Source organism: Mobula hypostoma, chromosome 11 (genome assembly GCF_963921235.1).
Source record: "Mobula hypostoma chromosome 11, sMobHyp1.1, whole genome shotgun sequence".
In the NCBI taxonomy this organism is placed as follows: domain Eukaryota; kingdom Metazoa; phylum Chordata; class Chondrichthyes; order Myliobatiformes; family Myliobatidae; genus Mobula; species Mobula hypostoma.
In genome coordinates, this window is record NC_086107.1 from 6,448,883 (window position 1) to 6,467,288 (window position 18,406).

The 18,406-nt window shown below is 45.2% G+C and overlaps 1 protein-coding gene across 8 annotated transcripts in view; it reads right to left on the bottom strand.

The window, feature by feature from the left end:
* The window catches only part of LOC134353567 (homeodomain-interacting protein kinase 3-like), a 251,827-nt gene that overhangs the window by 24,465 nt on the left and 208,956 nt on the right, over nucleotides 1-18,406 (bottom strand). For all 8 annotated transcript variants that reach the window (XM_063061621.1, XM_063061618.1, XM_063061615.1 and 5 more), the window contains 5 exons: nucleotides 16,573-16,696; nucleotides 12,325-12,446; nucleotides 5,587-5,711; nucleotides 4,303-4,470; nucleotides 182-472 (listed from right to left, as the gene is read on the bottom strand). In XM_063061621.1, the coding sequence (XP_062917691.1) occupies nucleotides 182-472; nucleotides 4,303-4,470; nucleotides 5,587-5,711; nucleotides 12,325-12,446; nucleotides 16,573-16,696 (830 nt within the window). The remainder of the gene's footprint in view (nucleotides 1-181; nucleotides 473-4,302; nucleotides 4,471-5,586; nucleotides 5,712-12,324; nucleotides 12,447-16,572; nucleotides 16,697-18,406) is intronic.

The following is an 18,406-nucleotide window of genomic DNA, read 5'->3' on the forward strand; positions in this document are numbered from 1 at the left end:
TCCATTGAGTTTCTTTGTTTTGTGGCTGCCTGCAAGGAGATTACTCTTAAGGCTGTACATGGTATACATACTTGGATGATAAATGTACTTGAACTTCGAACAGGCAGTCCCAGGGACTGAACATACCAGTACCTCAGCCGCACAGCCCATCGGAGATAGAGGGAAAAGTGAAGGGACTCACTCTCCGGGGGAATGGGTCTGGGAAGCCTCCTCGTCATCCGTGTCGCTGCTGATGGTGATGACACTGACGGTGGGGCTGGGCGAGTCCGCGATGACAATGGCTTGGCGCTGCTGGTTGCCGTCCAGATGCGGGCCCACCGTTTCTGGGCAGCAGAAGCCCCTGGCGCCCTCGCTGTTCTGATTGCCCTGTGCCGTGGGGCAGCCCCCGGCACTGCCAGCCTTCGGTCTGCTGGCGGTCTTTGGGGAAGCCATTGTCGTGCCCTGCAGGCCGTTCTGTGATGATGTATTGCTCCTGTTGGGAAACAAAGGGGGAGAGTGAATCGACACAGGTTCCCCACCTCATCCCCGTACGTGATCACTCACCTCTCTCGGGGCAAGGGGGCTTGGTAATCTTCCTCATTTCCTTCGACATAAGAGGCCATTCATCCCATCAAGTCCACAGCGACTCTCAAATCCCCCCACTGATTTTTCGCTGTGAAACATTCCTCTCTTCACCTCCTACCGAGTTCTAAGGGAGGGAGTCAATGCAGTGAAAGGTCTCATTCTCCTTTTGGGCAACGGGCTCTCTTCCCAAGTTGGGCTGCAGTGTATCTGCGTCTATTTCCAGTGCATGTGGACAGGACAGCACAGGAAAAGGCCCTTCGGCCCACAATGACGTACCAGACCAACTAAATTAGAAATTAAATGGCCAACAAAACTAATCTCTTCTGCCTACACAATGTCCATATCGTTCCATTTTTCTCACATTCACGGCTTACGTGAACATCTCTTAAAAATCCCTAAGGTATCTGCCTCTACCACCACCCCAAGCAGTGCATACCAGGCACCCACCACTCTGTGTAAAAACAATTGTCCTTCACAACTCCATTTTACCCCCCTCTCACCTTAAATGCATGACCTCTGGTATCAGACATTTCAACCCTGGGAAAAAAGATACTGTATCTATGCCTCTCACAATCTTACAAACCTTGATCTGATTCCTCTCAGTTCCTCCTGCTCCTGAGAAAACCACCCAAGGTTGTCCAGCCTCTCGTTATAGTACATGTCCTCTAATCCAGTCAGCATCCTGGTGAACCTCTTCTGCACCCTCTCCTAAGCCTCGATTTTCCTCCTACGGTGGGGTGACTGAAACTGTATGCATTACTCCAGCATCTGCAGATTTTTTCTCGTTTGAGATTGCATTACTCCAGATGCAGCTGAACTAAAGTTTTATAAAGCTGCAACATACTTCCTGACTTCTGATCTCAATGCCTTGACTTTCATGCCAGAAAAATGGAAGGATATGCAGGAGGGAAGGACAAGATTGACTTTAGAGTAGTTAAAAAGTCATGGACCGAAGTCTGTACTGTGCCGTACTGTTCTATGTTATATGCTATGGTCCATGACTAGGGGAGCCAATGACTCACAGCATCAGAGACCCTGGTTCAATTCTTATCTCCCATGCTGTCTATATGGAGTTTGCATGTTCTCCCTGTGACTGTTGAAGGGTCCTGGCCCAAATATTTGATTGTTCATTCCCCGTCATAGATGCTGCCTGATCTGCTATGTTCCTCCAGCATATTTTGTGTGGATTGCTCTGTGACCCTATGTTTTTCATCTGAGTGTTTCAGAGTCCTCCCACCTCCCAACATGCACGGGTTTGTTGGTTAATTGGCTGCTGTAAATTGTCAGGGACATGTGAAGCCATGGGAGCAGGTGGTGGATGGTCGTATGAGCAGCTTGTGCATATCACAAGTCCTGGTTATGCGACCACTAACACCAGGCAGACAACCTCTGAAGAGTATTGATAATGGCTGGGGTCACCCGTATTGTAAAGACACTGCCCAGAAGGCAATGGCAAACCACTTCTGTAAAAAGATTTGCCAAGAACAATCATGGTCAAGACCATGATCACCCACGTCCTATGACATGGCTCATAATAAATGAATGAAAAAGCATGAAATAGATTCACGTGGAATTAGCGCGAACGGTTGCTTTCCAGTCAACACGGATTTTATTTTTTCTATTTAGAGATGCAGCGCAGAACAGACCCTCCCAGCCCAACAAGGTGCACCACCAGCAACCCACCGATTTAACCCTAGCCTAATCACAGGACAATTTACAACGCCCAATTCACCTACTAACCAGCACATCATTGGACTGTGGGAGGAAACCGGAGCACCCAAAGAAACATATGCTCACGGGAAGAATGTACAAACTCTTTACAGATGGTGCCGGAATTGAACTCTGAACTTCAATGCTCCGAGGTGTAATAGCATTGTGTTAACCGCTACGCTGATGGGCTGAATGGCCTGCCTCTGAGATGATGACTCAAAAATGGGGGAGGAGTTCATCTGGGTAATGCTGAGGTTGAAGAAATCCCTACCACATGGGATTGACAGAGATGAACAGGACAGAATCATCAGACAAGAGGCTGCATAAATGTGTGAGGGAGGAAGGATCAGGATGTTCTGCTGCTGCACCTTGTCGTGGCAGGGCAAGCATGAACCAGACGAGCCAAATGGTCTGCTTCAGTGTTGTAGGGTGGATTCAAAAGAAAACTCCGTTCAGGCTTGCTGCATTTTAAAGTGATACTCATTTCTTAGGAATGTGAAAATAGCACAGTACAGGCCCTTCGGCCCGCAATATTGTGCCAACCCTTTAATCTACTCTAAGATCAATCTAACTCTGCCCCCCTCACATAACCCTCCATTTTTCTTACATCCATGTGCCTATCCACTGTAAGAGTTTCTTAAACACCCCTAACGTATCTGCCTCTACCACCACCAGGGAGATGCACGAATTCACCACTCTGTGTGTGAAAAAACCTACTTCTGACATCCCCCTATACTTTTCTCCCAACTCTTTAAAGTTATTCAAGATTAAGATTCAATTTTATTTAACACGTGGACATCAAAATGCATTGTTTGAGTTAAACTACACACTTGAGGGTGCGCTGGGCACAGCCTGCAAGTGCTGCCAAATGTCCCACGTTTAGGTTAGAGTTGTAGCGCTGCTGGGACAGCAGGGCTCGAATAAATAAACATGGCATTCCCATAATGCTCAGCAGAACAACAAAGAACACAACAAGCAACAAATCAGCTACAGCAAAGGAAGCCCCATTCCTCCCTCCGACTCTCACACCCATACGCAGTCCTTTAACCCCAGGACAGACCTCCAGCGGACAGAATTTTTTCTTTCGTCCATGTACACATCTGAGTGCTTCTTAAAAGTCCCTCAAGTATCTACTTCTACCTGCGTCCCTGGTAGTACACTCCACACCACACCACACTCTGTGTGAAAAATCCACCTCTGACATCCCCTCTATACTTTCCTTCACCTTAAAGTTATGCCTCCTTGTATTAACCATTTCCACCCTGGGAAAAAATCTCTGGCTGTCCACTCAATCTGTCTCTGACCATCTTGTACACATTTCATCCTCCTTCGCTCCAGACAGCGAAGCCCTAACTCACCCAACCTATCTTGATCGGACATCTCTCCAATCCAGGCAGCATCCTGGTAAACCTCCTCTGCACCTTTCCTAAAGGCCTAGCTCACTTAACCTGTCTTCAAATCATCTGGGACTGTCATGGGGAACCGAATGTCTGCAGTTGGCATTTAACCCTCTTCCAAACCACCCCCTGCCCACCTCCCCCAACACCTTCACCAACACAAGAGATTCTGCAGATGCTGGAAATCCACAGCAATGAACCCAAAATTCTGGAGGAACTCAGCAGGTCAGGCAGCATCTATGGAAATGGAATAAATATTTGATGTTTGGGCCGTAACCTTTTACCAGGACTGGATAAGAAGAGGTAAGATGCCAGAGTGGGGGAACTGATGAAAAGGGAAGGGGTTGGGAGGAAGTTGGAGAAATTTGCATTCATGCCATCAAGTTGGAGGCTACGTAGACAGAATGTGAGATGCGGCTCTTCCAACCTGCGAGTGGCCTCATTGTGGCAGAAGACCATGGCCTGAAATGTTAGAAGTGGAATGGGGATAGGAATTAAATGGAGGCCACTGGGGAATTCTGCTTTTTGCAACTGCAGCGGCAGTGCTCAATCTTCACTGACCTCTTTTATCAGTCCCTCATTTCCCGCGGCTCCAGCAACCCCCCTCCCCCTCACCACCATCTCCACTGACCTCTTTTGACAGTGCTTGATCCTCTTCTTGTTGCTGGCACAGGGCTGGGTCCAGACCACCTGTGCAATCCCCACGTTAATGGGCTGTGCGCCCGACAGTGCCATCTGATTGGTTATGAGATGCTGTGGCAATGTGGAACTGTAACAGCTGCCTGGCGCACGCACCTTCCTGAGGTGGGGGAGAGAGAAAAAGGCAAGGGGCTGGTCAAGTGGACAAAACAAAACACATCAGCCCATAAACTCCGCGAGAGGAATGCTCTGTACTATATTCAAACCTGCTCTACGCAATGTTCAATCTGTATCAGCACCTGTTTGAAAACATGGTAACATCACCACGATTTATTAACTGCTGATTTTACCAAAGGTTAACAAACAACTTCTACCTCAACAATAGAACAAGGGAGCATATCATTTCAAAGCGCTTCACAGGAATATAAAATTATGAGGTGTACAGATAAGGTAAATACAGCTTTTCCCACTGAGGTTGGGTGAGGCTGCACTAGAAGTCATGGGCTAAAGGTGAAAGGTCAAATATTTATGGGGAACTTCTCCACTCAAGGGTTGTGTGAGTATGGAACAAGCTGGCACGAAAGTGGTGGATGTGGTTTTGATTGCAACATTTAAGAGAAGTTTGGATAGATACGAGAATGGGAGGGGTATGGAGGGATATGGTCTGGGTGTGGGTCGATGGGACTGGACAGGGCCACAGCTTGCATCGACTAGATGGGGTAAAGGTCTGTTCTGAGTTGTAGTGCTCTGTGACTCTGGGAATAACACCAAACAGAAGATGAACAAAAGTCAAATAAGAAACATAAGGATCAGTGACCAAAGGGATGGGCTGGAGAGGCAGGGAAGTGATGGGCAGGTGAGAAGGGAAACAGTAAGATGGGAGCCAGAATGGAGAATGGATAAAGAAAGAAGGGGGAGGGGGAAGAAATTACCTTAGAAGTTAGAGAAATCAATATTCATGCTGTCAGGTTGCAGGCTAGCCAGATGGAATATGAGGTAACCTCATTGTGGCAGAAGATGGCAGTAGAGGAGGCCATGGTCCAATACGTCGGAATGGAAATGAGAAGTCAGATTGAAATGTCTGGTCAATAGGAAATCCTGCCTTTTGTGGCAGAGAGTGGAGGTGCTCGACGAAGCAGTCCCTCTACCTATATCAGGTCTCGCCAAAGTACAGGAGACCATGGTGGTACCAATGGCTACAGTAGAAGATCCCAAAAGACCCTGTCAGTATGACTGCTGGGCTCCGCGCACACACACTCCCCTCATTGGTACGTACCCCCAGTCGCCAAGTCTCTGTGGACCAGCCACAGAATCAGATGGAAGCGATGTAGTGGTGGGCGCCACTGCCGTAACTTGGTGCCAGGTGGGGACAAGTATCTGTTGGCTTCGACTGGACCACGCCTGCATCAACAGAGAGGAGAGTTGGACAAACTTGAGATGTTTTCTCTGGAGCATCAGCAGCTGAGGGGAGACTGACTAATTTAATTGGTTAGCACAACAATGTGAGCCGAGGGGTCCGTTCCTGTGTTGTTCTGTCTATGTTCTATGAGAGCTTGAGACAAACAACAGCAACAAAGCCTATACCCATACTGAGAGTTAGCGTGGATGTGGGGGGGGGAGGGGGGGGCAACAGCACCAGATATCAGACCAGGCTGAAACCCCTGGTAAAGGGTGGGGATGAAATCAAGGCGAGTGGGGGAATTCCAGAGGTTAGAAAGTCCTGTGGTTGAGTGGTGAGTTCTGAATACATTTTAGTCTCCGGAATTTCTTTAGCCAGAGGTGGCCAATCTGTGGAATTAATTGCCCCTGACAGCTATGGATATACTTAAAGCGGAAGTTGACAGGTTTTTGATTACTCAGGGTGTCAAAGGTTATGGGGAGAAGGCAGGAGAATGGGGTTAAGAGGGATAATAAATCAGCCATGATGGAATGGTGATGGACTGAATGGCCTAATTCTGCTCCTATTTCTTAAGGTCTTACGAGTAGGAAAGAAGAGAAATGCAGGAGGGTGTAGGGCTGGAGCAGGCTACAGAGGCAGAGAGGGGTGGTGTCATGGAAAACCTTAAAATAAAAATTGAGGTTTAAAAAAACATCAAGGCTCTTCCACAAGTGAATGTTTACCGTGTGTGAGAGTCCCAAACCAGGTTTCATAGCTACAACGTCAGGAACTGGTCATTTAAAACTGATAAAGAGACTCTGCAGATGCGGGAAATCCAGAACAACACACACAAAATGCTGGATGAACTCAACAGGCCAGGCACCATTCTATGGAGGGGAATAAACAGTCGATGTTTCGGGCTGAGACCTTATCTGTCCTGATGAAGGGTCTTGGCTTGAAAAGTCATTTGATTGTTCACTTAAAAATGATGCCTGTAGAAATTTTGAGAGTAGCGATTGTCTGAAATTCTTCCCCAATGCCCAAGGATGGTGGAGACTGGAGTGTCAGATGTATTCAAGGGAGACCATAAGACAGAAGCAGAATAGGGCCATTCAGCCCATTGAGTCTGCTCCTCCATTCAATCATGGCTGATTTATTCAACACCCTGATCCCAATTATCCTGTCTTCTCCATGTAACCTTTGACCAATTTAAAAAGACTTTTATTCAAATACAATATACGTACAATGTTTGAGGTTACAATGCTGTTGATGAACTCAAATTAAAATAGAGGTACGACTCAATTCCGTGGGGTGTCCACCGTTCCTGGAAATCCCTCACAGTGATCACATGCTCCCACTCCAAGAACACAAGGGCACGAAGGTAACCCCGGAAGAGGGGCAGGCAGAGCCCTCGACAACCCGGACCTGTGAATGGCCATCTTGGCCAGGGCCATGAGCAAGCCACCAGTAGATACCCCAAGTGTCCACACCAGGAACACAGGGCTGAAGTGCAGCTAGAACAGGAGCAGCCCCTTCAGAATTTCTGATGCCCTTACTGATCAAGAAGCAATCAATCCCCACTTTAAATCGTTAGATCAGCAAAAGGAGGTGTAAGGTGCTCCTTCTGTCTGATAGCCTACAGGTCACCCTTGGGCAAGATGTAGTACCTGTTTAGCCTCCCAATCAGGGTCACGTGAAGCCATGGCTTGCAGGTGGTGGATGGTTTTACAAGCAGATGCTACAATTGGAATTTATGGTTGTAAAACTAAAAACGCTGGGCAACTGAACCTGCTGATCAATGGCCAGGGTTACCCGTCCAGTATGGGCACTGCAACTGAAGAAGGCAATGGGAAACCACTTCAGTATTCCTCCCTTGTACAATCATGAACTCAAATCAACTACGGTCTCAGCTCAGAGATGTGAATGGAGTCTTCACTGAAGGAGCCTCATCCAGTAGAGGATCTCATGTGCCACAGGTGAACCTCGACCGTTATCCTGCGACTGTCGGCAGATCAAAAGCAAAGAAGATCAGACTAGCAACCTGGAATGTAAGAACCCTTAACCAACCTGGTAAACTAGACAACATCAAACAGGAAACAGAAAGATTAAAAATCAACATCTTGGGAATGTGCGAGATGAGGTGGAAGGGAGCTGGTAAAACAAGCTCAGAGGGATATACCATCATTTACTCAGGAGGAGAAATACATGAAAAATATGTTGGAATTATGTTAGATGAAGAACATGCAAAGTCAATAAAAGGCTATTGGACAATATCAGATTGAATGTTACTTGTGAAACTACATGCAAAACCTTTGACATTAACATCTTTCTTTTATGCCCCAACAGCAGACAGCAGTGAAGAAAGGATCGATCAATTTTATGATGAACTAGAAACAGCATTAAGACAATGTAAAAGCTCAGAAAATACCATTATTCAAGGTGACTTCAACGCAAACGTAGGCAAGACCAGGGACAAGGACAACATTGGGCATTATGGCATAGGTGAGAGAAATGAGAGAGGTGAATGACTAGCTACATGAGTCACAGAAAAAGATTAATATTAATGGTAATACCATCTTCAAGCAACACCCGAGTAAACTATGGACATAGAGGAGCCCGGGGATAACACCAGAAACCAGACTGATTACGTGCTTATAAGGAGAAGGTATAGAAATGCTCCGAAATCATGCAAAACATATCCGGGTGCAGACTGCTACAGTGATCATGTACCAATAATCAGCATGATGTACCTGAGACTCAGAAAGCTTAAAAAACCAAGACTCACACTGGAGGAACTCAGCAGGTCGGGCAGCATCCGTGGAAACGATCAGTCACCATTTCGGGCTGGAACCCTTCGTCAGGACTGTAGGAGGAAGGGGCAGAGCCCCTATAAAGAAGGTGGGGGGAGGGTGGGAAAGAGAAGGCTGGTAGGTTCCAAGTGAAAAACCTCTGCCCCTTCCATCTACAGTCCTGACGAAGGGTTCCGGCCCGAAACTTTGACCGATCTTTTCCACGGATGCTGCCCAACCTGCTGAGTTCCTCCAGCATGTTGTGAGTGTTGCTTTGACCCCAGCATCTGCAGATTATTTTGTGTTTACGATTCGCTACTCCGCTGCGGAGTCTCTTCGAGGTATGCCTACCTTGAAGAAGTTTAAATCTTCTCTTCGATGGGAGTTCAGTGAGACCCACTCTCACTGCTGCCTTTCTGTGATCTCCGACTCTTCGACCAGATCCTGACCCAGACCCGCTACCACAGCCACGTCTCCTTCCTGGGAACGTGTCCCCTTACTGGTTTTTCACCTGGAACCTACCAGCCTTCTCCTTCCCACCCCCCCCCCACCACCTTCTTTATAGGGCCTCTGCCCCTTCCCTCTACAGTCCTGACGAAGGGTTCCGGCCTTAAACGTCGACCGATCTTTTCCATGGATGCTGCCCGACCTGCTGAGTTCCTCCAGCATGTTGTGAGTGTTGCTTTGACCCCAGCATCTGCAGATTATTTTGTGTAAAAGACCAAGAGTAGTGCCAAAGCTGAATTTGAGACTTTTGAGAAAAAACAGTGACATCAAAATGAATTCCAAATAACAGTGAAGAACGGATTCGAGGCTCTACAAAACATCACTATTATAGAACAGCAATGGGTAAACCTCAGAGACAGCATAACACAAGCAGCACAAGAGGTGATTCCCAAACAGAAAAAAGCTAGAAAGAAATGGATGACAGAAGAAATTCTGAATCTTATGGAACAAAGAAGAAAATGTAAGGAAAATGAAAAAGCCTATGTACCTTGCATGGACAGATAACAACCAAGTGCAAGGAAGCAAAAGAAAAGTGGATTAAGGACAAATGTGAGTTAATAGAACAATTGCAGAAGACCAACAACAACAAACGTATGCACGACGAGATCAAAGAGGTCACGAATCGGAAGAAAAGCGGGGCAACAACAGGATGTATAAAAGCAAAAGACAATTATTGAAAAAGGAAAAATAATGCAAAGATGGTCAGAATACATCAAAGACCTATACGATAACAAAGACCAAGAGGACAACTTTGATATTGGCAACGAGGGCCCAGCAATACTGAAAGAAGAAGTGGACCATGCTATGAACAAAGTGCAAAAGGGGAAATCATCAGGACCAGATAACATTTCGGTTGAACTGTATGAAGCACTAGAAGATTTTGGTGTAGAGAAATTAACAATCTTATTGAATAGAATATACAACAGTGGCAAAGTACCAGAAGGTCTTTTAAAGACAGTATTCATTGTACTGCCAAAGAAACCAGGTGCAACACAGAACAATTAGTTTAATGAACCACTTCACAAAAATTCTACTTAGAATCATCATGCTCAGAATAAGAAACAAAATTAAACCAGAGATCAGTGAAGAACAGTGCAGCTTTGTCAAAGGCAAGGGAACATCAAACGCCACTTATATTCTCAGTAATATTATGAAAGGTCAATAGAAGTACAACAAGACCTATACTTCTGTTTCACTCAGAACACGCTGGAGGAACTCAGCAGGTCAGGCAGCATCCGTGGAAACGATGAGTCGACGTTTCGGGCCGGAACCCTTCGTCGGGACTGAAGAGGGAAGGGGCAGAGGCCCTATAAAGAAGGTGGGGGAGGGTGGGCAGGAGAAGGCTGGTAGGTTCCAGGTGAAAAACCAGTAAGGGGAAAGACCAAAGAACCCTATACTTCTGTTTCATTGACTACACAAAAGCCTTTGGCACAGTGAAACACCAAGTCATCATGAAAATGCTTAAAGATAATAATATCGACGGAAAAGATCTAAGAATAATCAGGAATCTCTACTGGCAACAAAGTGCAGCCATACGGATAGACAACACGAGATTGGTGAATAATAGCCAATAAAGTGAGGAGTCAGACAGGGTTGTGTTCTATCACCAGACCTGTTCTCCCTGTACAGTGAAAACATCATGAGAACCATACAAGACCTACCTGGAATAAGTATAGGAGGGTACAATATCAATAACCTCCGCTATGCGGATGATACAGTACTGATAGCAAACAGTGAAGTAAATTTACAGAAACTAGTATCTACCATCAACACAGAGAGTGAACGACTTGGCCTAACCTTAAACAAAAAGAAAACTGAAGTAATGATATTATCAAAAAAACCTGATATCCCAAACTGTAGGATCATACTGGGAAATGAAATCCTGAAACAAGTTCACAACTTCAAGTACCTTGGACCATGGGTAACATCTGATGGCAAATGTGAAACAGACATAAAAGCAAGAATAGCAATGGCAAGAACAGCATTTACAGAAATGAGGAACATCCTAACGAACAAGAAAATAGCAATTGACATCCGCCCTAGAACTCTCAGCTGCTACGTTCTTCCTATGTTGATGTATGGCTGCGAGTCATGGACCATCACAAATGCAATGGAAAAACGAATCAATGCAGCAGGTATGTGTTTCCTCAGAAGAATGCTATGCATATCATATACGGACAGGAATAACCAACGAAGAAGTTCTACAGAGAATGAAAACAAAACGTCCATTACTTAAAAAAATCAGAAAACTGCATTCAAAATTCTTTGAACACATCATGCGAAGAGAGACATTAGAACATTTAGTTACAACTGGAAAGCTGGAAGGAAAAAGAAGCAGAGGCAGACAGAGAATGAAAATGATGGATGGAATATCATGGTTAGAAACATGGGAGGCAACAACTACAATTCGGAGGGTCAGGGACCATGATGAATGGAGAGACATGATCGCCCACGCGAAACGGCAAGGCACCTGAAAGATGATGTGAAAAATTCAGCGATTGAGGGTTACGGGGAATGGGCACAGGAGTTGGGGTCAGCAGAGATCAGCCATAATCATGTTGTGAAGTAGAATAGGGTTGACGGGCCAAGTGGCACACTCCTGTTCCCCTATGTTCTTAAGACTTCAGTAACATTCATCTATAGATGCAGTTTGAATGCGGCCTTTGCTGGTCGTGAAATGGTGATGGTAAACCTCTTCTGATTTTATACAACAGACTGCAATTTTAAGCCAGATACAACTGAGCCTGTCTGGGGTGGAAATAGATAGTGACAGTTCTTAAACAGCATTATTAATTATTTATTTAGAGAACCAGCATGGAAACAGGCCTCTCTGGCCCACTGCGTCGCACCCACCCAGCAACCCACCAATTTAACCCGAGCCTAATCACAGGACAATTTACAATGACCAATTAATCGACTAAACAGTACATCTTTGGAACGTGGGAAGACACCAGAGTACCCAGGGGAAACCCACATGTCCATGGGAAGGACGCACACACTTTCTTATAGAGGACGCCAGAATTGAACTCCAAACTCTGACACCCTGAGCTGTAGTAGCATCGTGCTGACTGTTACACTACCATGGATGACTGGTATTATACTTGTTGAGTACTTTACTCAATCACAGAATGAGAAGGCTGATGCTTATTCCCAACCCTAATTGTCCTTGCGAAGGTAATGGTGAACTGCCTTGTGGAACCGTTGCTGTAAGTGTTCACAGAATTCTGACCCAATGACGTTGGCATCGCCCTCTCTCACGGGGCATCACCTCTGCCACGTGGATGTGCCACAGTGACGGTATCTACTGTCCGGCGCTACAAACGGAGTGGAAAGTACAAACCTGGGCTAACACTCCGGGCCGCAGGTGGAGCGGTTGCATGGTGGGAGCCTGCGTTGCGAGAGGCACGGCATTGTCCATCCGAACCGAAAATCCTGTGCGTTTACCGGGGTTACCTGGGATGCCTGCCAACACAGAGATTCAAGACTCAAGATTGTTTAATGTCATTTCCAGTACACAGGTATGAAGGAGAACAAAATAATAGTTATTCAAAATCCGATGCAGTGCCAAAAATAAGATAAAGAACACAATAATAAAAAAACACAATAAATTTAAATACAGAAGATAGCTTAAATATGTTCATAAAATGACGCCCAGGCACAGGAGTGTCTGTACGTAAGGTGACTGACAGGAAACAATGTGGTGCAAAAGCCGTGGTCTAGTAGTGCTGTTGGGAAAGTGTGTGGAGTCAATAGGAACAGTATGGGAGAGCGGTAAAGGAACAGTATGAGGGAGAGGGGGTAAACGAACAGTATGGGAGAGGGGTAAAGGAATAGTATGGGAGAGGGTAAAGGAACAGTATGGGAGAGGGGTAAAGGAATAGTATGGAAGAGGGGTAAAGGAACAGTATAAGGGAGAGGGGTAAACGAACAGTATGGGAGAGGGGTAAAGGAATAGTATGGGAGAGGATAAAGGAACACTATGAGGGAGGGGGTAAAGGATGCTCCCCAATCCAGGCAACATCCTTGTAAAGCTCCTCTGCACCCGTTCTATAGTTTCCACATCCTTCCTGTAGTGAGGTAACCAGGACTGAGCACCGTACTTCAAGTGGGGTCTGACTAGGGCCCTATAAAGCTGTAACATTATCTCTTGGCTCTTAAATTCAATCCCACAGTTGATGAAGGCCAATGCACCATATGCCTTCTTAACCACAGAGTCAACCTGCGCAGCAGCTTTGAGTGTCCTGTGGACTCGGACCCCAAGATCTCTCTGATCCTCCACATTGCGAAGAGTTTTACCATTAATACTATATTCTGCCATCACATTTGATTTACCAAAATGAACCACTGCACACTTAACTGGGTTGAACTCCATCTGCCACTTCTCAGCCCGGTTTTGCATCCTATCAATGTCCTGCTGTAACCTCTGACAGCCCTCCACATTATCCACAACACCCCCAACCTTTGTGTCATCAGCAAATTTATTAACCCATCCCTCCACTTCCTTATCCAGGTCATAATTTCCTGGGCTGTCGCTGCTTCCTTTCTTGAATAATGGAACAACATCCGCAACCCTCCAATCCTCTGGAACCTCTCCCGTCCCCATTGATGATGCAAAGATCATCACCAGAGGCTCAGCAATCTCCTCCCTCACCTCCCACAGTAGCCTGGGGTACATCTCGTCCAGTCCCAGTGACTTATCCAATGTCTCGCCTAGCCCCAGTGACTCATCAAACAGTGGAAATAAGGGAAGACCGGTAGTAGCGACGGCTTCCTCCTTATTATAATGTTTCCTGGTTTTTCCATCGGCCCTTTTAAAGGCCCGACTGATTTCCTTTACATTTTAGCCATTTTGTAGGAACGTCATGCGTAAACATCTTACTTCTTCGGGTAGACTCTCCAGGTCCAAAATAGTTTTCACACGGTTAATCAAAGTAGAAAGAACTGCTCTATGTTGGGAAGCGTGATGGTGGCTGTTATTGTTGAGGTACAAGTCCATGTGAATACGTTTCCGATGGACGCCATATCTGAGGCTACCTCTGGCTTCCATCGTATTAGAGTGCCCAGGAATGGGAGGCAACATTCTTCAACTCCATCATAAATTTCTTCAGATACGTCGATGACACCTTCGTAGTGTGGCCTCATGGATTCTAGGCACACCAACAGTTCCCAGACATCCCACCCTGCAAAAACTGATTTCAGGGAGGTAGCACCATCAATTTGCAGGAGACTTCCGGGAGAGGTGGGATGTCTGCAATAGAGTAGCTCTTTAGCAGCTAGCCAGCTAGTTTAAATAATGTTAGCTACGATAATGAACGAATGACACCTGTTAAATTCACCTCAACATGTCTTTTACAGTCTTAACCCACCATGGGCAATAGAAAAGTCACTGTTGCAAACAGTGCAGCGAGCAACTCTGTCTTTATTTTTGACCCCTATTAGGCAGGGGTACACTTTACTGTAGTCCGGGGTGACATACGTTTTATATTTTCTTTTTTTTTTGGAACACTCTGCCATGGCGTGCTTGCGCTCTCTCTCTCTCATGGTCTCTCGCACTCTCGCTTGCTTTCTCTCTGGCTTGCTTGCTCTCGCGCTCTCTCTCTCTCTCGCGCTCTCGCTTGCTTACTCTCTCGCTTGCTTGCTCTCGCGCTCTCACTTGCTTTCTCTCTGGCTTGCTTGCTCTCGCGCTCTCGCTTGCTTTCTCTCTGGCTTGCTTGCTCTCGCGCGCTCTCTCTCTCGCGCTCTCGCTTGCTTACTCTCTCGCTTGCTTGCTCTCGCGCTCTCTCTCTCTCGTTTGCTTTCTGTCACTCGCTCGCTCTCAAAAAAATTGATTTCTGTGATATTGTATATAATTTGCAGGCATCAGGGAGCCACTATTCATATGCGGGAAACTCCCAGAACTTCCGGGAGAGGTGGGATGTCTGAGCTCCACGACCATCTGAACAGTATACATCCAAACATTCAATTTACAATGGAGATGGAGAAGAGTTGTTGCCTCCCATTCCTGGACACTCTAATACGACAGAAGCCGGATGGGAGGCTCAAGCATGGCATCTATTGGAAACCTACTCACACTGACTTGTACCTCAACAATAACAGCCACCAAAGATGACCTGGGACTCAGGTTGGTGGGTGTTTACAGAATTCCCTGTGAATGTGGAGCAGTGAATATCAACCAGACGGGATGCATGGTGGAAACCCACATCAAGGAGCACGTGTGGTGTATCCATTTGGGTTACCCAGAGAAATTAGCGTTAGCAGAACACTGCATTCACAATAGCTATAGGATTGGCTTTGACAACACAAAACTATTGTGCCGTGCCAACAGTTTTTGGGACCACCTGGTAAAGGAAACCATAGAAATAAAACTAGAGGAAAAGAATTTTAACAAAGACAAAGGTCTCGCTCTAAGAAAGAACTGGAATTCAATTAAAAGCAAGGTGGGAGAGTGGAAACCAGAATGGATGGGGACTAACCAATCAGGAGGGATGGACTACAGGGGTGTAAATACCACCGAACTAGACATGCCCCAGCAACATCCCTGACGAAGATGGCAGAGTTTGTTATCAAAATGGCGGTTATAATTGATACCTGCACCTGAATAGAAGCCCAAGAAGAGTTAATTCATCAAAAAACTATCAACTACAACAAAAAATAAATATTTTTAAAAATTAAATTAGTACAAAAAGACAGAAAAAATCCCACTTTGTACATAGTTTTCTTCTTTTGATTGTTCTTTCTTTCCTCTCCTTTCTATAAGTGTATACCTCAGATAAATATTATGTGGAGATTTATGACAATTATGACTATATGATATATATGTACAGTATCTGAAATACATCTTATGGAAATGTATGTTTGATGATGAACTTCAATAAAAAGTAAATTCCCCAAAAAAAAAGCCTTTCAACCTCCACATTTACCCAATGACCTCTGGTTCTCGAACCCCACCCCCCAAACTATAGGAAACATAGTGCAAGAGGTGGGACGATGTGAGCGCATGGGAGATAACAGAATGGAAAGGGGAGCAGCATGATGGGTGGGGAGGAACAGTACCAGAATTTGATTAGAATCCAATTACCCCAACTTCCCCCTTCCCAAATATCCTGAATATTCCTCCCCTTCATATTCTATTCCAATCACCTTTCCAGAGTTACCTCTGACACTTTGGTAAGACCCTGGCAGACACAAGAGGAATGGCAGAACAGCTCACAGTTCAAACTACATTTATTATCACAAAATACTCTGTAGATGCTGCTGCCCGCCCTGCTGAGTTCCTCCAGCGTGTTGTGTTACATTTATTATCAAGTATGTACAACTTTGAGATTTGTCTGATTTGTCTCCTTACAAGCAGCTACAAAACAAAGAAACCAAATAGAGTACATTAAAAAAAACCCACATAACAAAACCCGTCAAACACTCAATGTGCAAAAAAAGAACAAATCATGCAAAACATTGAAAGTAAACAAATAACACTCAGAACATGAACACAGAGTCTACAAAACTGAGTTCATAGCCGTGAAGTTCAGATTAGACCTAGCACTCTCAGCCAGCACACAGATACACCCATCCTCCGTTTTGCCCCTCATACCTTGAAGTGTTTGTGGACACAGGATAAGGGTCTGCTGGAAGGATTCATTGCAGCCAAACTGAGCAGCTCCAGACTGCATCGGAATCCCCTGGTGTAGTAGGGATGCTCCAGACGGTGGTAGATGCTGAATGAAGAGAGCACATAGTTAGTCTCCTGCTCCTGTCCCATAGATGCTGCCTGACATGTGAAGCTCTTCCAACATTTTGTGTGGATTACCCTGGATTTTCAGTATCTGCAGCATCTCCTGTGTTTCTGTGATCATTATCAAATTATGGTGGTTTCATTTCATATACTGGAGTGATGATGACATATCAAAATATGTCACAGAACAAAATACATAAATGAAAAACTATCTGGGAGGGAAGGGTTAGATCGGTGTTTAAGGATCGGCACAACACTGTGGGCTGAAAGGCTTCTACTGTGCTGTACTGTTCTATGTTCTGTGCACACATCACTGACTACACAGCGATTTGGGACTTTGTGGTCACGAGACATTTTAGAGAATTGGAAATGAATCTCTTTTTAGTGTGGCTGTTAGTGTGACGTTATTACAGGCTGAGGTGTTGGAGCTCAGAGCTCAATCCCAGCATTTTCTGTAAGGAGCCTCTGTATGCCCTTCCCTATGAGATACGTGGGTTTTCCTGGATGCTCCAGTTTCCTCCCACAGTCTCACGATGTACCAGGTAGGTTAACTGGTGATTGTAAATTGTCCTGTGATTCATTTAGGGTTAAGTCGGGCTTGTTGAAGGCCACTGGGGGTATGGCTCGTAAGGCCAGAAGGATCTATTCCGCACTGTACTGCTAAATAAAATAAGTAATATAAATAAAACAAAAATAAATAGGAACAAAAGTGCTCGAAATACACACTCATGCTGCCCCCTCACAGCTACCATCAGGCAGGAGGTGCAGAAGCCCGAAGTCCCACTTCACCAAGTTCAAGAACAGCTACGACCATTCCCTTCAACCACTCGGTTCTTGAATTGACTGGCAAAACCCTAATCACCACAATTTAGCAACACTAGGACCACTTTGTACTAAAGTAGACTTCATTTTTTTTTTTGTTCTAGTTGTGTTCTTTCTTGTAAAAAAAAATGTGCATAATTTATGTTTAACATAATTTTTCTTGTGAATGGTGCTTATATTATGCTATGTACCCTAACCCTAACCCTAATGAAGGATCAACTTTGTTTGCCAAATATTTGGAATTTGCTGTGGTGTGTTGATCAGGGTGTGACATGCAACAAAAAAACTACATTGAACAATTATAAAGATTATATAAAAAATAAAATTGGAGCTTTGAACACTGATAAACACAAGTCTTGGCCCAAAACATTGGCCCTTTACTCCTCTCCACAAATGTTGCCTGATCTACTGAGTTCCTCCAGCATTGTGTGTGTGTGTATACACGTGCTGCTGCAAGTATGTTTTTCATTGCATTTGTGCATACGCATACTTGTGCATGTGACAATAAACTTGATTTTGACTTGACTTTGGCATTTGCATGGGTAGGGCTAAGAAAGAATTTCCCCTGTGTGTTCCCTTAGTGAAGACACAGGGTCTGAGTAATCCACTGCTCAACACAAGGTGGCACAATCGAGCAATGTATGGAAAGTCTATGTGAGCGTTGTCACGTTCAGCGCTCGTGTAAAAGAACCATCAAAACAGTCACCACTTCCTCCATGCACAACACTAAAATTGCTTCCACAATCATTTGTAGGGCTCAGCACTTCTGAGATGTGAAGTTTGTGCGGCTAGTGACAAGGCCAAACAACCTAAGGGGCTTCAAACAAAAATTTTTAGACTTAATTTGACTCTGAGCCATATAAAGAAATGA